This window comes from Ischnura elegans, chromosome 3, assembly GCF_921293095.1.
Source record: "Ischnura elegans chromosome 3, ioIscEleg1.1, whole genome shotgun sequence".
Lineage (NCBI taxonomy): Eukaryota > Metazoa > Arthropoda > Insecta > Odonata > Coenagrionidae > Ischnura > Ischnura elegans.
The window spans coordinates 72,058,555-72,082,579 of NC_060248.1; the positions used below are offsets into that span (position 1 = coordinate 72,058,555).

At 43.9% G+C, this 24,025-nt stretch overlaps 1 protein-coding gene across 6 annotated transcripts in view; it reads left to right on the forward strand.

Moving 5' to 3' along the window:
- Positions 1–238: 238 nt before the first annotated feature.
- LOC124155996 (homeobox protein cut) overlaps positions 239–24,025 on the forward strand; it is a 503,467-nt gene continuing 479,680 nt past the window's right edge. For all 6 annotated transcript variants that reach the window (XM_046530251.1, XM_046530252.1, XM_046530255.1 and 3 more), the window contains exons 1-2: positions 239–931; positions 4,519–6,120. In XM_046530251.1, the coding sequence (XP_046386207.1) occupies positions 6,040–6,120 (81 nt within the window). In that variant the 5' untranslated portion in view covers positions 239–931; positions 4,519–6,039. The remainder of the gene's footprint in view (positions 932–4,518; positions 6,121–24,025) is intronic.

The window sequence follows — 24,025 nt, forward strand, 5'->3', positions numbered from 1 at the left end:
AATGAGATGACGGGGAGGGGCGAGGGGGGAACGGAGAGGCCGAGCTTCGCGGAGCGGCCGCACGGTGGCAGCTCTGTACGGGGGCGCATTCCCTCTCGCTATCCTTTTCCCTCTCTCGCGCCCGATTCTTACGCCGCCGCACCCTCCCCTCCGTCCCCCACACCCTTCGGGACCCCTCTTCGCCGCCCCTCCGCTCTGTGCTGGCAGGCCGTGGCTCTTGGTAGGCGGACGGGTCCCTGTCAGTACGAGGGAGGGAACCGAGGGAGTAGCGAGGTGGCGGAGAGAGAGGCAATACGTGAAACGAGGGCCGCCGGAACGGTGTTGCGTGTTGTGTGTTTTTTCGGTGTGCCTGCCGCTTGCCCCCCCGCGATATGCAGCACGGGGTGCGCGATCGGTGATTGTTATTACATGTTTATTTGCGTCCGTTCCTCGTGAACGGCGTGGAAAAGTGGACGACACAGCGCACGTCGCGTTGTTGTTGTTATTGTTGTGTAGGCGGAAGAACGGACCAACAAGGATTTTTTTTCGTTCTTGCGGGAGGAAGTGCCTTCCCTCCGTATAGGACGTTCTTCTAGCCCTCTGTGGCCCAGAAAGGATACTGTCAACGTGTGTTTACTACTGTACCACAGCGGAGAAAATAAGACTCATCTCCGGGATTTTGTACCGCTACCATTCGGTTGCCCTTCCTTTGTGACCGGTGAACTCTACGTGTATCATCCTTCCATTTGACCTTACCGTTGCTGACATCTCAATCAAGATCTTCCCTCCACCATTCTCCGTCTTCCTTTTCAATCAAGTGTCCCTGTTCGTATCCCTGGAAGGGTTCTTATCGGAACTCAGCGAAAGAACATTGAAGGACTGGACTTGTGACCGCATGTACACTTTCCGCTGCTGACAGACAGTGATTGTGGTTGCTGCTGGTTCATCTGAGGTGGGTCCAAGTGGACTAGTTGTTTAAGTGACCAGGGAGGTAGTTAAGGTTACTTCAGTGATGACAGATATATGTTTTTTTATCGCCTGTCCCGGTGTTTACGTCCCGCGATATGGCGGCCGACGCGCCGTTTTTTCCCCGGGCGGGCGGGGAGGGCATCGCCCGGTAAAGGTTTGGGGCAGGCGTGGGACTCCGTTCTCCTCTTTTTACTCCCTATCTGTCAATGACAGCTTGTGTTATGACTGTAAAAGTTAATCGGGTATCATATTAAGCATAACATTTCAGCTCGGGATAATTGTTAGTGCTCTTCAGGACTTACTGCAGTGTTGGTTGCGGAGGGCTCGTCGTTAGACTGCTTTGGCTCATAACTTCCGTCTAACATTTCTTTTGTACTAATTGTCTTCATAATGGTGAATCTTCTGTTGAGTTTTTGGCGTAATGTTGGTATAAAAAGTTTTTCGTCAGGCCAATATACCTTTTTTTCGGTGTAAGACTTAGCATTACGCGGAAAAAATGCTTGAGCAGGTGTTATATTATTAGACCATCCATGACGTGTATGATCCAGCGTTTGAGTCCTTCCAAAAAGCATCATGTCGTGTCGTATGTGCGTTGTTACATTAAGTGACTTTTACGCCCGCATGTATTCCGTTCCTACGTGCTTAGCGTCGTGATAGCATTCCGCATCAAGTGTCATTTTTATTCTTTTCGGAAATGCCTACGTATCAAATCATCGACTCGAGTAGAAAACGAGGTTAGCGACTCAGAAGGTATAATTCTTTTTTTCCCCGTTGCCTTGATGGTCTCTTCTGAGAACGGTGTTTCATCCTGGTTCTATACTAGGAATAGTCGGGAGGACACATGGTGACTTCCTCCTCCAATTCGATTCCACTTTGGCGTCCCGGGGAAAAAATGTTGCGGGACTGACGGGAGAGAGGTATCAGTCTAATCCGATAGGCAAATCACACACTCCGTTGTTGTGTTCTGAAGAAGTGAAGGAAGGCTTTTCTCATCCCACTTGTTCCCAGAAATCGTACCTATTCCGCGAACGAGCCGGTCCTAATCGTTTTGATGTTGAATTGGCGCGCCGGAATCATCCTTCCCACCCACGCGGATTCGCAATGGTCCTCTTCTCCGGGTGGTGAAAGCGAGGGCGCCCGGAATTATCGACGCAATTACGCGACGCGTGGTGGATGAGTGACTGATTGACTGTTCTCGTGATGGGGTGACGTCACCCTCTTCCTATTTTGCCCACCCCGCCGTATTCGAGTGATCCCGCACCCACCCGCGTGTGCTGTATTTTTTTTCGCACTTGATGCATGTGGGGAGTAGTGCATGAAGAGGGCCCAACGTGAGGGTTCGTCGTCTGGTGGTTAACGTGATCGACAGGAATCGGAGAGGGCACGCATGTAGCTCGTTAATGTCCGGGTCCCCAAGTGATTTTGTGACTGTGGGTGCGAGGCGGCCAAGTTGAACGCATGAGAACCCATTTAGGGCCCATGTTGGTCAGGCCTTTTTTCTATTAAGCGTCGCGTGAGTTTATGTCTGATTAACGTTGTGTCTTAGTGCCCGCGATCTCGCGGTGGATTATCGCAGAACGTAATGCGAGGCGTCTCCCATAGTGAAATTTATGATAGGCGGATAGATAGGGAAGAATCCCTTTATTAGTAATAATTTGTGGCGAAAGGGATAAATGTTGTAGACCATTGATTGTTGTAGTCAAGTTTTGTTTTTTTTATTTCTTCCACGCAATATTGCCAAATAAATTCAGGTCACTTCATCGAGCCAATCTCGCATGATTCTTCCCTATGTATTCTCCAATTTTGATTAAATGTATTGGTCTAGGAATAGTGGCGTCTCAGTAAAACTTCTCGCCTTTCAAAAATGCATTTATTTCCCTAATTCGCTAAAACACATCCCTGAATTTGGGTGTATTTTTCATGTGATAAGTTGACAGACCCATGTTAAAGCATTTGGATATTGCTCTGGCTTCATTTTTGAGAAAAATTAGTAATAACGTTTGATATTCTTTGAAATGCTCCTTGAAAAATGTGAGACTTATTAATTCACATTTCTCTCTCGTCATTCACGAATTAGGAAGAATATACGGATATTTCCTTTGCCATCTCAAAGGAAGCGGAGGATGTGAATGATTTAGATTTGGCTCCCCGAAAAAAACACGAATATTTTCAATAATTTCTTGCGTTCGCACACTCCTTCATGAATTCCTCCGGTCTCCCGTAAAAGCGTCCGGGATTGATATCCGGAAGATTTTTAAGCTGCGCAGCAAAGAGGTGAGGCTTTTTTGTGTCCGTTCGTAGGAAATAGGAAGGAAGGGTTGTACAAGTTTCTTAGCACAAGAGACGGAGAGGAAGGAGGGTGGATATGTATCGGTTGGGAGGAGGAGGGTTTGAGGGTGCGGGGAGGATCCTTGTGTTTCCGCGACCAGGGAGGGTGGTAAGGCGCGGACCGGGTGGGTGGGTGGCCGGCGGGGGGGGGTCCCTTCGGTCGCGGCCGCCGCCGCAGCAGGCCACGCCCCTCTCTTCGCGTTTGACCCACCCACCGCGGAGGGAGCACCCGGGCTCCGCCCTCTCTCCTCTCCGCCACCACCGCCGGCCACCGCCGCGGCTCCCGCGACCCCTTCACCCTTTACAATGCCCCTCGCTCCTTCTCCGTCCACTCCCCCACACCCCACGATCTCATATAGCGATCGTCCAACCCCCTCATACCCCCCGCACTCTTCAAGAAAAATTCCTCTCGTCCACTGCGCGGCAGGACTCTTTTTTCTACGTCATTTTTTGTTACTCTTGGGGTTTTCGGATGTTGAGAAATATCGTTCGGATTTTTCTCTCTCAGAATTTTGGAATTCATGATTTCTTGTCCTCGTCTCTCTTCTGTTGTCGCGTCGAGACAAGGCTTCAGTACAAGTATGGCATGGGTAAACACGGTTGAGGGTGGGAGAGAGAAAGACAGAGCGGCCTTTTTATAGTGGAGGAATCCAACGGGGTCGGTTTATGTCCGCGGTAATGCCATAATATTTCGCTTAAGAGAGGAGAGGTTGAGTTTTCTCTTAATAGAGAGACCCATATGGGGTAACAGGTGCAACATTGGGAATCCAGCATCTTGTCATTAATAAAGTCACTGTGTGTAGCCGAAATATAAGCTCATATGGTGTGAGTGTTGAAGATTTAAATAGTTGAAATTCGAAGCATGCCTATCTAAAGGTTTATTATTATTATTATTATTTAATTGTTGATTAATTGGCCGTGTTAATATTTGTTATTGATCTTTGTTTATTAATTGTTGTATGATATTTTTGGTGATTAATATTTAACTTCTTTTTTGCACTTTTTGATGTTTGGGAAATGCTTTTATCAGTGAAGTTATCCTTAATACATCAATTCTGATTGATCTTAATGCTAATTAATTTGAGCTATCAAAGGTCGACATCTCGCTCCTTTATAACTTGAGATTTCTATAAATTAACTTAAATATTTTGCTACATTGAAGTAACTTTCAATTGGGTAGTATTATTTCATATTCATTCTGATATAGACAATGGTTAACGAGTCTCCCTTCTTATCATCCAGGCAGTGGATCCGAGAGGTTCCCCGATGCAAGGACCCGCGAGGGAAGCTGCTAGTCCGCTGAATATCATCCGCCCCTCTCACCCGGCCGCAGTAGCAGCGGAGGCGAGGCTTCCGTCACGGCGATGAGGCCCGCGACGACCGGGGCGCCCAGCAAGACGGAGGAGTGTTTGGCGAGAGCCGGTGGCGGAGGAGGCGGCGGGGGCGGGATCCTGGAGAAGGGGTTGTATGCCCCCCTGTAGTAGGAAGAAGAGAAGGAGATATAATTCGAGAGACAGTAGAGGGGGGTGTGTGTGGCCCGCCGTGTGATAGTGTGCGTGTGAGAGAGACGGAAGGAGAGTGGGGGAGGAGTTCTCTTCTGCGCGGCCGAGGAGGCGCGATAGGAGAATATCAGCCAAGCGGTGGCGGAGGAGGAGGAGGAAAGGGTGGACGTTATAGTGTTGAGCAGGGAGAAAAGGAGGAGGGGGTGGCTTAAGGGGTTTTTCGGGGGAGAAGGATTGAGTTTGTGCGTCTGTGTGTGTGTTTGTATGTGTCGCGGAGGTTCCTTCCCCTCTTCCATCTAAGAGGGACGACAGGTCGCTCCAAAGCAGAGGCGGCAGGCTGTGAGGGTAGGAGGAGACCCCCACACAGCCTTTTTAGACTCTCTCTCTCTCTATCTATCTATTCTCTCTTCTCTCTCGCTCTCTCTCCTCCTGCCGAAGACACAGCGGGGGGGAGAGGGGAGATACGGGGAGAGAGAAGTGTGTGGAAGATATTGGAAGGCAGAGAGGCCGCCGGTGGTGGTGCGAACTCCTCTTCATCGTACCCCGGGTCTGTCCCGGACCCCTTAAAACGCCGGGGGTGGTCCAGCCGGTGTGTGTGACGCTTCGCCCCAAATCCTTTTGTTTTGTTTTTTTTTATTTCTTGCGAGTGTGATAAGAGCGAGGAGAGACTCTCTCGCGTGCACGCATCACGGTTTTGTGCTTATCACGGTTCATGTCCCCCTTCATTATTGCTCTCCTTCCTCTCCGCTGAGAAGCGAACGAAAAAGTCCGACTCCGTCATCCTAAGAGAAGGAAGAAGACTCGAGACGTCTATAGTATGAATTGCTCGAACCTCGCAAGTTTATGGGTGAGAGCTGAGAAAAATAATAAGGACCGCAACCAAAGATAACCTGTTCATCAATCACATCGGGACTATTTTTCAGTGTGATCTCTCAGCCAAAGTTTCATCGGACTGTTGTTATTTTGATACCCGGGAAAATCATCCGGGGTAATTTTTCGGGAGGACTGATGGTTTTACATTCATGATCCGGTCTCTTGCCGGTCGTCCGGACTGTTGTGACTGTGATGTTGACAAGACGAACCTCTTTATTCGTGAAGAACATGCAATTCTTTTGAAGCCGGAATCGTGTTTTTTGGCGGGGAAAGAGCCGCGAATACGGACGATCTGATCGGAGAATTCCCCCCTGAAAGTCCTCAACCGACATCCTCCGTGGCTCCAAGTAGGCGATCTTCGGCGGCAGCCGACCCAACCCTCGACGCCATGGACATCCAGGCCATGCAGTCGATGGACTGGCTATTCAAGAAGGAGAGAATCTACCTCCTGGCGCAGTTCTGGCAACAAGTAAGTATTCCTTTACACTTCGTCCATCGGGAATCATTTCCCGTATCGGTGCAGCTACGGTGAAGTCTTGACCGATAGATGATTAGTCGCGGACCCCGCGTCCTCGTACTTGTGGGCCTAGTGAGACAAAGATGTTATGTGATTCTGCCGATAAACAGGAAGTGCTTTCATGTGTAATCAGATTCCTTTTTAGTCTTTGCGGTGGCTCAATTTGTCGGGATGCGGGTCAGGACGGAAACGTTATGATTGTTACAGGGAGTGTCATAACGCGTTGTGTGGAAGTTATGCTATCAGTGTGGTTAAGTTTATAAGGAAATTATCCCATGTGTATGAGACGCGATGTGATTTTCCTTGTCCGATTTCCTTTGACCGTTTTCGAAATTCCATGGCGGAATTTGAGGCCGCTGTAGAATGTTCTTTCCACCCCGTTTTTGGGTCCTCAGTGACAATCACTTTGTCGGGAGATTTCGAACCGCCTCGGTCCCACCGTCTTGAGAAATGCCATCACTGCGGGCGCCTTTTGGTAGAAAAAGAACTGGGAAGATTCCTTCATGGTCATCCCTACCTGTGCAGTTGCTCAAGTGTGAAGTCGCTCGGTCTCGGATAGACCCCCTACAGAGCTTTCCTCCGTTCTTTTTCAAATGAGTTCGAATTCCTCCCGAGGAAGAGATGAACTGATTCCGTTCCTGTTGTGTTACTCTTCTCCAAATCTCTTCTTAGGCCGTGATAATAAACTTTCAATTATTTGGCCTGTTTGTTGGAGAGGCGAACGAACTTACGCAAAGTTACTTCCGCGATGTGTTCATTCGTCACCGGTGCTTCTTAAGTCGTGTATAGCTATCTATTCGAGTCTGGCAGGGACAGAGTACCTTATGATTCCATGCCCACTCTCTAACTTGAATTTTACCGCGGGCGAAGGGCATAGGCAAGAGGTGCAAGTGCTCTGGCGGCGATCACGCCGCTCACTTCGCGCGAACCACTCAGGGCGGTACCGCACTTCGTCGCCGGTCGTCCACGAGCCTTTACTCCCTCACTTCGTATCTTTCCTGTCCGCTGGAATTGTTTCCTCGCGGCACACCCTTATCCAGTGTTTGTTTTTGCACGGCATTTTTGTTCAGATCCCTGCCGGAATTCCGGTGGTGGTCAGAACTGGGGGAAGACAGGTGCCCCCCCGTCCAGTCCCGGCTGCCTCCGCGGCCCACGACGCGTGACTGCCCCCGGCGTTCTAACCGCTGTCCTTTGTATTATTTTGTGGAACCGTTTAGGTCAAATCAATGGTAACTTGTCTAAATCACTACTCTCTCCTTAATCTCTCGTATGTCACTTCGTAGTGCGTGTTGGACCGATGCACGCAAGTAGTCCTTGTCATATTCGGCAAGCATTTGCAAATATTAACTGCTGACCAATTTATTTTGCAATGACTCTGATTGAGAGGGGATGAGTATAACTTGGATGTATTTTGGAATACATTTTTGGGGATAAAAATCACTTAGTGTCGACTAAAAGAATTTCCAATGCCTTGTACTTAATTTTTGTATCGGCATTCGCGTGTGACATGTGTTCGTAATAGGTTTTTGTGACATTTTTTCGAATTTTACCCCACTTACGCTGACTAATTTCGCGCCAAGGATTCAGTATTCAACAATTATTCATTATAAATAGGAGGTAAAATCTGAGTGAATTTTGTCCCAGAAAATTAGTTGATTAATTTATCTCCGTAGGAGGGAAGGAAAGTAGTATTATGGAATAATTTTCTCTTTTAAGACCATCTTTCTTGGATAAGCATTCCCCATCGGGTGCTGTCTTTCATGTGTGTCAGGCACAACATACTGTTTTTGTGACATTTTTGATCGTCCGACCATCTCACGCCGGCTAAGTCCGCGGTGATAGCACGGCGAGGGTAATTCTCAGTGAAGTTCGTCTCAGAAAGGCCTGTAATGCCTAACATCTGCGTCGCGCCAACCCTAGGAACTACTACTATCACTTTATCAATGACTTTATACCAATAGAAGAGAAGGGACTAAACTAGGAAATGATTTTATCTTTCAAAGCCCTTTTTTTCTACGATGTGCTTACCTCGTCAACTTTCAGTTTCCTTCTAATTTGGCCTACGTTATGTTTTTATTGTGAAGTCTTCATTCGTTTGACGTCGGTAATGGTCTCACAACGCAACTGTATCGCTAACCGCTTCCTGTTTATTTGTTGAAGGTTAAAATCATATTCTTTGCGGCAAGAAGATGGAGCGAACTAAGCGCCTAGAGGGAAGTGAGAAGTACGTTCGTCACAATCGTTGGACTCAGTTTAGATCGACAATTATATGCGTACGGTTTATTGCCGATTTAAATGAACTTTTCGTATGCTTTCAATCGATTTATTTATTTTTTAAATAACAGACTCAATTGATTCGGTAGGAATGCTCCAAGAGGGTGTGATATAGAGTTTTCTTGGCCTGAAATGCCAAAAAATACACTTCGAAAATCAGAAAGCTAAAGCAAACAAGTTCTTATTTGTGAATAATTCGTATTGATTTGGGTATATATATTTGTCGTATCTCGTGGCACTTGTGTATTCCTGGCGTCATATACTTCTCATTTAATGCACTTAAGACTATGAATTTGGATATTGCGTATCTAGCGCATGTGAGCAAACACTTGAATATTGCTCGTCCATATTCAGTCAATTATGTTTTCCCCCGGGCAATTGTTACTTGGGCGAATTCTGTTACAGATGCTTGGCATAGCGTTTTAATTGTTTTCATCTGTGAAAGCTCAAGCATTGGTGAAATTTTATGGGTAGCCTAGGTTTTTATTGGGTTAACTTTAGTATCTTAACTGCCATGCAGAAAGGAAAATAATTTGATATTGAACTATTTTTACTTAGACTTATCCACTTCGATGATTGTAATACCCCAAATAGCGTTGGTATACTTTTAGTTGTCACTCACTCTTTTTGAAAATACATTTCATTTGTCATCCATTTTTCGATTCAACCCTTTGTCGTTTCATTTTTGAAAAAAATTTATTTAGACAATAATAAATTGTAAATTTACGCCTGCATTTTAATTGCCGTATTATTTAGTCTGATTTCTTGAATATTCTGCGAAGATATCTCACTCGTTAACCATAAGATTATTTTTGTGAAGTAATGCAATGAATTAAGAAAGTGGAAGGAAAAATTTTAGTATTTTTTTGGGAAGGATTGCATAGGATGCATTTGGGGAAGTATCGACACGCATTTTATAATCACCGCTTTTTATTTTCCATTTCTTTCATTCCCCAAACTGAGAAAAGGATTTCCTTCTTGCACTTTTTCTGAGTTGACATCTCAGGAGCTAGTTCCTTCTACATAATCGGAACTTAGATGACCTGGAGGTCTAACGATTTCAGGTTCTCATCTGCCCACGGTGGGCAAACATTGCATCTCTCCGGCGCGGTGCTCGAAATAATGTTTACCTTCCAGCAGAACGCGTCAACCACCTTCACGCATTGCAGGGGAAGATGCCTCCAACCTGTTACCGTCATTCCACCACTTGACAGAAGCACTGAATTGATATCGGCTCCCGTCATGAGGACAAATTGCTTGTCAATTCCCATCAGATATTGCTAACTCTACACAAGAGCCATAGCCACTTGTTTGAACAGACCTTTTTGTGGGACTGAAAGGTGGTTGAATTAAATTGCGTGCTGGGTTTTTCAAGTTGCGCCCAAATCCTACGTTCCTTTCGCTCTCTCCGTGTCACCTAACACGCCCGTAATCTAACAAAGTCGTGCGTGTTCCCGCGGTCGTAGCAAAACCGTGCGTGTCATATCTGTCTCCCCTTTACTGACGGTATCTCTTCCGAAAAAAAATATTGGCCCAAATAAATTTTCCTCGACGCCTCAAATCTAATATATTACGTAGTGCAACCCTTGCGAGGACTTCAGAAGTATCCCAATTTGCTCCACTAGAGTCTCCAAGTCGTTCCGCGAAACGATGTATCCGCCTGAGTTCGCAAATATCTTCTCGCGGTAAGGTTTGGCGGCGCGAAGTCGGGTCTTCCGTCGGCCGAGGGTCGCCTCATCGGCCGAGGAAGCAGTCGCTCCGGACGGCGATGAGGTCTTGGCAACTTTTACGAAGGGCAATTGCTACATTTCCGCTTTGCAGACGCTGCTTTCCGTAAGCGCTATCGTGATATTTCCGTAAGCCGACCGTGGGTATCCCTTAAGTCTCTCCTTTACAGGTTGAGGCGTATGCGTCAGTGAAGGACATAGAGAAATATCGTTTATTTGACTTTTTCGCAAGATGAGAGTTCAACATTCCCAATGCGATGCTTCGTATATTTTCCGTTAAGAAGTTAAACATTTTAAGGATTTTCCTCGTTTGTTGTTTCTTCGAATTATTTGCTATTTTTTCCATCCGTAACTCTCACGATAACTTCAACTCATATGGTTGCTGAGAATCTACCCGAGCTTTCAGTTGTAAATTAGTATGCTGGACTCACTTTTGGCTTTTATTTCAGACTTCTCTGAAATTTTACTTGTGACCTTTTGAAATGGTCGCTGGGCGTCGGCAAATTCACAATGCTTTGTTATTTCCCCATTTCAAAATAATATCATCGACTTTATATTTATCCTACTCCATAATTAGCTTAATCAGGTAAACATAATGTGTAGGTACTTCTAGATTTTATCCGTTGAAAAAAAATGCTGAATTTTGTGTGGATTACTAGAGATAATTTACATAATAGCCTTATCATCTACCTCCAATTATTCCTATTATTAATATATAATGCCGACAAGATTTGGGCCGTAAAAAATTGCGTAGTTTACTCTCATCGTTTCGGAAAATACATTGTAACATTCGTTTGAATGGCTGTGGAAGAAACGTTGGAAACGGAAAAAGTCATTAGGAATAGGAGCGATTGGTACTTTTAAAAAGTATATCTAATGCAGGAAAATATCTGCCGACGGTTAGTAGTAGAGCGCTTAGTTTGTGGGCTTCCATTCTGTAGTTTAATTCTTTACGGTACATGTTATCAATCTATCCATAGTACTGGTAATCATTCTCTATTGAATTACTTTATGGTGTGTATGTTTAGTATTTTCTGAAAGGCTTTGTTTTGCAAATATTTCGGAAGTCCTAACAAGAGTTTCCTGGTGTGCGATTTTCCGCAATTGTTCGTTTATTCAAGCTTATGTTACGAAATGAAATATTTCAATGAAATGGCTTATTGTGCTTTGAAGGATTCTGCTAATATTTCTTCTAAAGTAAAACTTTTCATTCCCTCGAACGCCAAGAATGTGCAGCCTTTTCATGTACTTAGTAATACACTTTTCATATGGGTAGTATTGATGAGTTTCTTCATTATAGTTTTATTTCATACACCACCGCAAACAGCACTGTTCGGTCTTTACACCGGGGTTGATAACAGTTAACAATCAAGCGTGCAAAAAGTCCATGTCCTGGATAAGGGTTATTTACTCAGGCGGGACTCAAACCCGCGACCTTTGGTTTGGCAGGCGAGGACCTTACCCCACCGCCACCGAAGAAATTTAGATAGCTAGCAGATATTAATTTTAAAATGAATTATCCATATCCGTTAAACTTATCCATACATTTTTCTTTTTTGTTACAGAGTTTATTCCAGTGGTACATAATCGGAAATAATTTCTGCCAACTTGATAGCGGTAGCTGTAATGTTAAAACCATGAAACGACGCATCTATTGGCCCTTAAATGTGTTATTTGTTGTTCCTTACATAGTTTCGTTTGCGTTGTAAACTTATGCTCACATAATTTTCTACTTCCCGTATCTACCGTAAGTTTTTAAGGAATGATGCCTGGTAAAAATAGGTTCGTCCCTAATCCCACGATAGAATACATAAATATCTGCGGTGTTTTAGGATGGTTTAACATTTTATTCAATTTTAATACTGTGCCTATTTTTGTTTGTAACAATGCCATTGTATTTTTTGGTATTAGAACTCGTCTAGAATAATTACATGCGCTTTAGAAGTTTTAGCTCTCATTCAATTATAATTTTTTATTGAAAAGATACCTCAAGTAGTAATTCGTGCTTAAGATATTGGGATTATATTGGAGTGTGTAATGGAGTAATATTTAGAGTGGGAAAAATTGCTAAATTATGAAATTTTGAGCAATAGATGAGATTTGACTTTGAAGGAGGAGGTGCACATGTCGTGTTTTTGGAGTCGTAGTATTATCATATTTTCAGTCTTGGGTTAGCGGATCAACTGAAGCTATTTGAATATCTTTGAAGCTCCGACCAGATCTTCTCTCAGGATTCTATTTGACGAAAGATTAGAAAATACAATTAGAGGAGCGAATCAGGTTGGTTAATCAGGGTGTCACTCGCGTGCCTTCTTGCTTAGCGGACGCGCTAACCGTTCAGGTCACGGCTTCCCCGTATTTTGCGCATCCAGTGTAAAATTAAAACCCCCTAGTTTTCGGACGGCTGATCTACTAGAAATTATGACCCGTTCTCCCCAATAACCCGTCATATCCTCGCGTCGGTGAGCTACTAGTTCGCGCATGCCTTCTTTTCGCCGTCCCCGCGTCCTTTCGCGTGTATTTCACCGTCAATAAAGACGGTTTGGGTTATTCTCCGGATCATCATCTATGGTCAAACTTTTACGTCCTTAATTATCGATGAATCAAAGATGAAATTCTTTCGAAAAATAGCCACGCACGCTTCTATCTTCGTAATTTCTTTTCTACACCTGCGTTTTCTATGCATCGTCACCCATTGTCCACTGGGTTGAACGCGACTAGTTCGTTAAAGTGTCGATAGAGTTTTACATGGTGGAGATCACGAACCACCCTTACTAACAGATGAGAACGGTAACGTATCCTAGCTTCCTCGGAAAATTCCCCTTTGGAAGCATTTTCATCAGTTTCCGCCGAAGTTAAATGTATTATTACATACTTAAGGGATGAAATAGGTCTCAAAATAGCAGACAAATATGCCTACCTTTATAGTAGTGAGTTCTGCGAAAGAATTCCTCACAAAACCCGTAATTTAATGAAAAAATAATTAGATATTTCTGTATGGAGAAGTCTGTGTTAGTCTCTTGTAATGAAACTGGCTTCTTCGGTACCATGTTCGTAAGAGAGCTACGTAGAGGAGCAACTCTATATTAGGGACAAAACATCGCGTTACAATAAGACGGGTTGACTTATGCAAGGGGAGTAGTTAAATACCGTCGTCTAAGATCGAAGCTTTTCACTCGTCCGAGGGTCATAGCTCCTTTCGCTTGGGATGAAAAATATCGTAGCGCAAGTTGTGTCTAATCATATGAAGTTAGGGCTACAGACCAGAAATCACACATCCCTCAAAATACACCTACGCCAAAAATTAGTACACGCTGAACTTCAGTAATTTCCTTTATACAATCGTGCTTTTCTTATTTTCCTGTCCCCTTTCCAAGACGAAAATTGGAAATAAATGTCTCCTGACTTGACTCAACCACGAGTGCAGAAGATGACAGAACGTAATGGAAAGCAGTGTGCATAGATAGGGTGAGAGGGATTTTCGCGTGCGACCACGTCCCTCTTCGCCGGGACACAGAACGGCGCAGCGCCGCGGGAGCGTTCCCCGTGGTAAGCGGCCGCGATCCCCGGCAAGCCCGAGGCTAGGGAGCGGGCAAGAGGGGGCAGGGAGCGAAGTGGATTGAATCGTGTGCCTCTCGCCTCCTCGGCGTACCCTGGCACAATGGGGTGGGTGGGCCGCAGGGTTTTCGGATGCGTCTCCCTTTCTCCCGCTCTCTGATTCCGCGTTCGGGAGCCAGAGGGAAGCACCGTGCAGGGCGCCGATTGACTCCGGATGCCGCGCGTCTCACTAGGGCGGTGGTTTGGAGGCTCTGGGTTTGGGTGCTTCTTGGGGTACGAGAATTTCGGTGACAGGCTTGAGGCGACGTAGTTAGATCAGTACACTTGTTCTAATAGTTAATTTATGGATCTAGTTGCGATAGCTAAAAATATAATGAAATTTCAAAAAATAATTAATCAAACGTTGACCACCTAATGTCGATGATTAATGACGATCGACGAATATTTTTTAATGAACGATGACTTTCGATCATCGATGGTCGTCAAGTTCCGGTTACCTACGTTAGTATTTTCTCGGCGATAGTTGCCGATTTTGGCGATATACATTCGTTCGACCATCAGCAATCGTTGAACCATTGAACACAAAAATAAAGTTTTTGATGCCAAACATCGTCTTCTAAGATTTTTTTCGATTTGTTGATCGCAAAATTAGTAAAAACGAGCAGCGAAGTGGATAGAGAGAGAATTTGATATCAGGCAAAAGGTTTGACGCGAATACGGGGGTACGCCCAACATAGAACACCCCCCCCCCCTGTTTCCTGGCTAAGCGGCTACCTTACACACACCTTGAATCCCTCTCTCCCATATTCTTTCTCGCCAGTAGCTAAGCGTCTCTCCATCTTACCCGTCGGTCCCGCCTTCGAAATTCGCGAAATTATCATTTTGTTTTTCCTGAATAATTCATGTTGCCCCTGAGTGTATCTTGGAAGCCACTGACTCGTTCTTTATCTTCAAGTTTTGATACAGATCGAGGTGGATTTCGATGGAGCCATCAAGCCACCTTGGAAAATGAGCCTTTTTTTCTTGGCGGACGGCTCTTTAGTTGCTCGTGACTTTGGAGCCGCTCTAAAAATCTGTGATCTGTCATCACTGGGTTTGGAAAAATGAAATCACTATCCGCTACAAATTCCATTAATTATTTTATTTTCAACGCTAACTTAGCGTTAGATTCTTAGGGCAGGCTTGGCAAAACTTATATTTACATTTTGTATTTTAAATCTTATCACTACCTTCAGCCATGGCTATTATTTAAGTAAAAATAAAATAATGAATATTTATTTATTTATTTATTATACTCCAGAACAACAGAGCACTACATAAATGGGCTTCTAAATTAAGAATGCAAAAATTAGTAATGATATTTTGTGTATCTTTGAAAATGTAAAATGAGTTTATTGAGAGGCGAAAACTATAGGTAAAGTGTTGGAATTTTTATTGATTCTTTTCTTTAATTCAATTTACGAAATTGTATCGAGTGGAATACATGCATCGTTGCATATGTCTTATCCAGTACTAGTGATCACCAGATGACCAGATTCTCGTGGTAACTTTTCAAAACTAATGTATCAGCAATTTTTTTAGGTTCTTATACACGTGCTCCTTTTCTAACCTCCCCAGATCGTTGTACTTCCCTTTCAAACGCTTACTAGATTGAAACATATTAAATTTAAATCTGCGAAACGATCTAAAAATGCGATAAGATCGGAGAAAGTTTTCTAAGTGCGATTCTTCGACTCACTTGGGTTGTTCACCTCGTGTGATGGGCTGTATTGGCCGTCTGTCGGGCAGGAAAGGCAAAAAGTGCCCCGAACGAATGATTGTTTCATATTCATATCTCACGGAGCAGGGGCGGACAAAAAATACCTGGCGGGGCAATCGAGACCGCCTCTTCTAATGTGATAATATGGGTGCCAGCTTTCGTCGCCTCGCGGGTAGGTATCAAAAGCGCTCTTGCTCTCATTAGCCCGTTAAACTTATGCTAAGCGTATTCTTTTATTCGGCTTCAAACCTCGTGGGGTAGGTATGGCCCAGGGAATACGCCCGGAGTGGAAGAAAAAAAAACAAATGCCATAAAGATCCTTTTCTTCGTGTGTGCGTTACATATGGGCATTGAGTCTTTTCTTCGCGGCTTGATCGATGGAAATCTTTAATGGAGCGTGGCCGATAGATTCTCATCGGTGATGCGTCAATGAAAAAAGGAAATCCCCTTAGTTTCTCATCTCCCGGACGTGCCCAGAATACTCTACGCATCTTCTTCGTCTTATCGAGGGGTTTTGTGGGACGGTCCCGGTGGAGCAGCATAGGGCACACAGCTTTTATTGTTAGTGCTACGACCCTTGGAGATTTGGTTTACTGTGGCTTTCCACCCCTTCCAGACCAATCCCGATTCCTTTGCTTTCGTTCTTTCCTTCCTTACTCTCCTTGACTTTCACCTCGTACTTGTGTCTTGTCCTTCCTCGTGAGACATTTTTGTGAATGATTTCTTCGTTTAAGTTTTATTTCTTGCTATTGCCGAGTCTTAAGGTATACTTAATCCAATTTATTCTTCTTGGGATGCTTATAAGTTGTGTATCGTACAAGTTCTCATAAAAATTACTGTTAGAATTTATAAATTTTCCTCTACGGTCAAAGTATCATAACCTCGTTATTGTTAAATGTTAAAATCTATTGCACAATTTCATTATAAAATGCCTGGAATGTGGTGAAAGAACTCTAAGAGCTTGTTTGAATAAACTCCTCTCCCCCAGGGACGTTTTATGACTTCGCCGTGGCCATTATTATTGAAAATGCCTGTTCTTGTGTAACGATAAAAGTTTTCTATTGTTATTGGGCACACATTCAATCCTCCTATTCATTTTTAACTCCTGGAACGCCATCACCTTTACATCTACCCCGTCTCGAGTGGAGAGCGGGAGGTCGTCATGCCGAATATCACTCTTATAGACACGGGACACACCCTTTCCGCCACCCACGCTGAAGACATCCACAATGCCCCAAGACTAGCAAAGCGACTGCTCCGTCCGTCAGCGTGCTGCAACACCCAATGATTACACAGATGCGTGGACCAACTCTCCAGGCTCCCTCCGTTTCGGGTACAGAATGCCACGCCTATGTCTCAAAACATTTGGAGGAGATATGTTCGAGAGACGAAGTATGTGAAATTTACATGAATTTTTCACAATGTGCTATTCTAATTGTGCCTCGAAGACCATCAGCCGAAAAAGTTAGGCTTTTCGTCCAATATTTTCTGTGAATTTCATTTACAAATTTAGATTTCTACGCATCTTCTTACGCTGTTATAGTGACAAAATACGGGAATAGTTTTCAATACTGCCAGAATATATATCGATGGCTAAGTTCTAACAACACGTATCTCAAAAATAGTAACTTTTCAGGAGAGCAGAAAAACTATTAATTTTTTTACTTGTGCTCTGAAATTAAAAACCAAATGTTCATAAAACTGAAAAGGAAGCACTATTTTGCAAACAAATAGTTTTTTTTGCATGTATTTCATTTTTTAAATGTTATTACACTCTGTTTAAGATGCCTATCTCAAAACGGTCAAATTTGAGATACGTGTTGTGAGAACTTAGCCATCGATATCTCCTCTTGATAAAAACCTAACGTTATGTTTGTTATCCCAAAAGAATCTAGATCCAAATGCGATTAAAATGTATTCTCGTCACGGTACTACCTTGTCGACTTAAAAATATACGAATTGAACTTTCGCATTCTGTGTACCTTGATTTTACTTTTTAGCCACGATGGCTGTTGTCAATGAGAGAAAATTTTACTATTAATTACATATAAGGAAAGGATTTGTCTCGCAGTCGCGAATCTACCTCCTTGATTATTTTGAAAATATTACATATTTTTCGCCTGCAACCGCGATTTTATCTAGTTACGGGAGATAATAATTCCGACCTTTGACTGTTGTATAATTGTGCCTTTGATATATGCGGTCGACCCTAAGATTCGCGAGCTATCTGGAGCAATTCAGTCATCTTTGTTGCCTACTCGCCGAATACACATGTGTTGTCGCTTCATAACGGACTCTCAAGGTGCAATAATTTTTCTCTTAGCCGTGTTAATATCCTCGGTTCATGGCTCTACAAAGGTAACGTCCGGAAAGATTGAAGCTTTCGGGTTTAGCAAAAACAGGAAAACGTTTCCCCTGGGGAATGTGTCTTGTCCGAAGCTTATTAAGCTGTTGGAAAGCTATGTTTTCTGGATAGATATCAAGATTTGTTTCTGAATAAGTGAGCAAGATCTCAAAATGACTGACATCCAATCGGGTAAAATGCAATGCATGCATGCATTAGAGGAATAGAGTTATTCGTTATTGTTTCCTTGATTTTCAAGCGTAAATCACTTGAGGTATTCTAATATACTATATTGAGGCCAATGTATGCAGGAAAAAGTTATGTGGAGGACAATGATGGCATTAAAATTGAGACTCGTCCTTGTTTTTATATCAAGCTTTACAGTTTATGAGGCACATTAACTCGTCTCGCAGAATGAAGTTTGTGAAAGGACCTTATATATTTGTCGGCTATCCAGCCTTAGTCCATAATTTCCTAATCCTGCTGTCTGATTTTTCAGTTTCACTAGTATAATGTTTTAAGTGTTGTATTCCTATTGTAGTGACTGGGTGCGTTGCAACATAATCACTCCATTGCTCCGAAAGTGGTGCGCGATATGTTTTACGGAAATACCATAAATTTTGGTAAATCGACTTCGGCGGAATAAATGAATGCAAAAGATATATATTTTGAGATTCTAAGTTTAAAATGTTCCCTGCTCATTATTTATTATATTTACTTTCTTAGTTATAAAAATAATGCTCTGAAGGTAGTCAAAATAAGGCATTTGAATTTAAATTACATTACATTCGGTTAATCCTAAGGTACCAGAAGAATTAATCATAAATTTCGTGAGCAGTCTGCATTTCTGTGTAGCCTAATTAGGGTTTTTGACATCGTGATCATAGATGTCACGTATGATGGCGCTGTTTAAAATATTTTTTACCGATATTTGAGGAAACCTGTGAGCTGGCGTCGCGTTGCCTCGCGCAACCTCCTTTATGTCCTTTGAGAAAATGCTATACAGAAAGGGAAAGGAAGGAGAGCATCTCCTGTGGGGCTCAAGTCACGCGATTTAGTAGAAACAACTTCTTGCGGACTTGCAACAACCGCACGTAATAAAAGGGTGTTAAACTCGTCCCGTGTGGTCTTGGCGAGCGCTAATGGACCTGGGAATTTCGGTGGCTTGCTTTAATCGTCCCCGGCACCTCGTGGTGGGTGAGAGAACGGGCTCGGGGGGGTTGGGGTGGGGGTTAGGAGGAGGGGATTGTGGGAGAGGGGCGGGGAGAGGGGGGGTGAAAGGGGCCATCAAGGGCCCCCGAAGACCCTGAGCCGATACTCGGGTCTTCACGACCTGCACTCTTCCCCATTACCCTTCTGTCTCCTCGAGACGAACCCATTTCTGCCGGTGGGATTCCTTTCTCGTGTTTAGATCTGTTTTACTAGCCACATGCGATGTCGTTCAATGGCACTTCTCGGCACGATCCCGTTAGTGTCAGGGGGTGTTTCCTTGTCAAGATTATGATTTCTAAAATATTATTTTTTCTCGTGCTATTTGCAGATCCCTCTATGGGCAATACGTTTCGAATTTTTCTGCAATCACACAGGGAATGTCTACCCCGCGTCATGAGTGAACGGTTTATGATTCTCCTGATAATTCTAATCTATCCTTTGGAGAGTTGGTTGTATTAATCAGTTTTTTACACCAAATTTTGTTAAGACCATAAGAATTCATAAGTAATGTATCCATTTCCTTCGCAATACTATGTTGATAATTAATATGGCTGATAGCACTTCGCTTAGTGTATCAGTCTAACGGTTGAATCATAAGATGGTCATCCTTAGAATGATCTGTTTTAATACTGAATAATTATTTTCCATGCTCAATCACCTGGTTATATGGGAATTGGATACCTATTTTATATTTTTGTCTGCGTTCAATTCCGAAATACTGATAGATATTTCTGTTTTCTCCCTAAATTACGTTCCGTTGTTCTTATTCTGTTTCACATAGTTTCTATGCCAGGAAAGTGCCCTAGTGATCGTTGGAATCACCTTATGCCTCTGGCTTCCCTTCATATGTCATTTTTTATTATTCTTTCATTGAATGTACCTCGGAGAATACTCCCACCGCGGTTCAGGATCTTCTTCGATTCCGCCCAGATTTTTTTTTAGTTTCTTCTCCCAACCCCCATCCTCCACCAACGCCTCCTCCTCACGGGAACGGGTAAGGTCCAGGGGGTTGAATGTATATATAAAAAAAGAAGACCCTGTGTCGGCGCAGAACAGGTGGCCCGCATGCCCGCTCTCTTCCGAAGGCCGACCCACCTCTGCCCCCGTGTGGTCCTCTCTCTTGGAGCCTTCGTGGACCACTCACTCCCGCCCCCTCACCCCCCGCTCGCCCTCGAGGCATCCGAACACTAATATGTTCTCCCCATCTCCTCTTATGCCCCCACCGGTCTCCGCAGAGAGAGAGAGAGCGCGCGGAGGCCCTTCCCGTAATGGCTTATTTACAACGCACCAATACGCCGCTATGCCCATTCCTGAATCCGAACCACACCAATTCCCACCTACCGATTCTCCTGGATGAGAGTTTTGGTGCTAGTTTTTTCTCCTCTGCTCTCATCTCTTACTTTCAATTCCTTTGCATCCATCCTCCTGCCCGTTCCCGACTGCCAACCTCGGTGGCGGCGGTGTGAAGTCTTTGCATGATAATCCAAAGGCCGCGGGTTCGAATCCCGCCTGCGCGGATCCCATCTCCCATCTCTCTCTGGATCTGCCAGCCGGTGCATTGGTGTATGTGCTTGTACGTCAACTTTATTGTAAGATATGACTTTGTAGTCATAAATTCGGTCGATAAAGACACTATTATAGTTATTAGATATTATTCCGAGCCACACCTATTCCCTCCTACCGATCCTCCTGTATGAGAGTTGTGGTGCTCATTTTTCTCCTCTACTCTTAATTTCAATGTCTTTGCATCCATCCGTCGGTCCACCGAGGTATTCCCTCGTTCCTTCTTTTTATGCTTCCCCTTCCCCCGTGACTTTCTCCATCTGTCCTCTTCCCTCCTCCTTCCCAATGTTATTCGTACTGCTCCACGCATAGGCCTCATGCCTTCCCCGTCTGGAGGATCAGACGGCCTCCCGGCACCGTGTTTTTTGTCCTCGGCCGCGTTTTCCGTCGCGTCCTCCAACTCTACTCAATCTCATGATTTTCTCTCATTTTCCTTCTCATCTACGCTTTTTTCATTCCTCTTCTGTGTCCGTAACTTTACTCGTTATGAGTTTATATTAAAGCTCGCATTGCTCGGAACTTCATCAGGTACAGAAGGAAAGGAAAGGATGCTTGCTCGTATGTAATCTCACTAGTAACGGCAGAAAAATAAACACTAAGATAAGCATTCAATAACCATTACTATCCGTCTAGTGCTGTAGCTAATAGTTGTGTTTCTATGCTCTAGAAGTAGCTACTAGTCGTCGGCCTGTAAGTTAATATTTTCTGAACCAATATTCTTCAATAATAAAAGATAATTGTAATCCAAATGTTGATTTTACGAATGATAAAATTTACTGTAAACTCTTGTCTCGTGGCACATAGTAATTTTGGGAAACCTGAAAAAAATTGGGAAGCCCCAACAACGCCGTGCATGTGAAGATTTAGCCATTTATTCCAGGATATCTGTCCAAGTTTCCATGTTCCTTCCTGCGTCCTTCAATTAACGCCAGGGCAATCAGTCCTTCCCCATGCTTCCATCCTCAATCCGTCGCCTCCGCCTTTGCTCCCTTTCCAGTCTTCTCACTCCTCTCCTTAATCTTTTTTTCGCGTTCCCCATCCCTTCTTGTCTTCTTACCTCTCCTCCTCCTCACCCTCGTCACCCTCCCATGTCGTAAAAGCCTTCGCTCAGACAAACGTCGCTCCCATGAAGGTTATTATTATGGTTTTCCTTCATTATCGCTTCGATTTTGTTTCTTTTTTTCGGAGTCTCACTCACTCTCGCTCGATCTTTCGTTTTTTCCCTCTTCGCCCGCCTTAACCCGATGCCTGGGTCCACCGAACCTCTCTTCCTGCTCGATTGCTCTCCGGATTTTACTACGATCGGCCAACACGGTGGACAGATTGCCTACTTCTTTTGGCGGCGCGGCAGTTTTTCTTCTGGTTTCTTCAATCGTCTCCGCCGACCTCAAGTTATTCGACATTAAGAGGCCATCGGGGAAGAAAAGGTTGAGGGGGGATTGGTGTTCCGAAGACGGTAGAAGAAAGTGAATGGGCGAAGGCGGATCCGCGTGGGGCCGTTGGGTTCCCTAATTTGTTACCAGTTGTTCATCGTAATTATCGGACGGAGTGGGTTTTACGCGCGCTATATATCCTGGAGGTATTGCGAACGAGCTAATTGTATACAAACGGAGTAGATTTGTGCCCCTGTTTCCTTGCACCCGAAAGGAAGTCGGAAGAATTGTGAGGAGTATTCAGTGGAAATTTATTTGTAACTATTATTATTAGCGGTTCGTGTTGCTGTTTTAAATTTTTGGGGTGATTTTTATTACACATTTTGGATTAGTTTCGGGTGACGTTTTGAATTTTCTATTTTGCGTGTGAAATATCACATTTTAAGTCATTTTTGTGGTTGATGTAATACCTTTGGCAATGCATTGAGCAAAGTGATCGCATGTATTGTAATTTTAATGATTTTATTATTATAGCTATAAGTGTGTACGTAACGTATAATATGCTGCCTGTAAACTTTCCTTCTTCTGATCGTGTTCAAGGATTTCAGTGTTGGCTTAATCGTTTGCATTTCAAGTGTAACTTGGGTGTGTTTTACACCCTTAACAAATTGGTGGCTACATCAATATTTACGCAATAACCATTGAGTTGATTTCTCTTTGTTTCTGCGACGGCTCTCACCTTTTCTCGTCTCTCGCCCCAGAGCCACATTTCAGTTTTCGATTTTCCCCCATCTTTTGTTTCTCATAAACGCCCAAGACTTGTCTCACACATCTTCCTTCCTCCCCCTCCAAAGTCTCCTCGCTTCATTACCTTTCGACCTTCTTCCTCTCCTCCTCTTGCCCTTCACCCCTTTCGCTAGCCTTTTCTTTCTCATATATCCCCTCCAACCCTCTCCCCATTCTCCAGTCCTCCACCCTATGGCCATACGGATCCATTATTCATATTCCGTGTTGAAAATTCTTCATGGGCCATCTTTCCGAAGACGTCGCTCTGTGGGCTGAGTGGGGAAATCTTTTTGAGTTCTGGGTGGAAGGCTATGGGAATGAGAGTGGAGTAAGATCGGAGGGGTGGGCGATCGTGTTATAGTTTTTAGTCTAATTTCCTCCTCGCCCAATAATTTGTCTCAAACGAACCACGAACGCTTCACAGATGTCGATTCAATTTCTCGAATGGCAACAAATATATTTCTGAGTATATTCCAGGTGTTTAAACGTCTTTCCCAAGTTCTTGCTTCGTCTTATCAACCACCCGTACAATGGCAACCTTAAATTTCCGTCTAGAACTCAACGATTACGTGTAATGAGCTTCTTCCATTAGCTAACTTATCGCTTTTGATTTATGCTCCAATTATCTAATAAAAATACGCTATTTTAACAGAGGAATGGTAATTTGATCGTTCGCCGTGAAGAAGACATTCATAGTGGAATGTTGTGCGGTGTAAATGTGTTTTGCGAAGAAATATATTATTTAACAAATTTCGTTGTTCATCAATGCTATACTTGTACATATTATTTTAGATGGGACATATTCAGATCAATTTATGATTTTTGGTCAGTTTATTGGTGGTGTTTCGTATTTATTTTTGACCACCTATTACTGTGATGATATTTGAAACGGCTACCTCTTTAGTTGCTTCCTATGCAGTTAAACCGCCCGTCATTGTTCCTTTCGATAAGGGTTATCTGAAGGGGCTGTGTAAAAGTCTAGGTGGAAGTTCGGTAGAGTATGGCTATGGGTGAGGAAGGTGGTGGGATGTTAGGGGGTATGGCAGGGGTAGTCGCCCCTAGTTGCCTCAAAGGAAACCGTCCCCGAGTGCTAATTCTCGCCCAAGAAGTTTCTCTTGAGGGGATATTGTGGTGGGCCTTTAGGGGTGTGCTTTTTTGATCGAGTTCGAGGGTGTGACGGAGGTCTTAATGTGGAGAGGAATGGTTCGTTTTGATGTTGCTAACCGCTCTAGAATTTATTGACAACCAGGTCATAATAAAA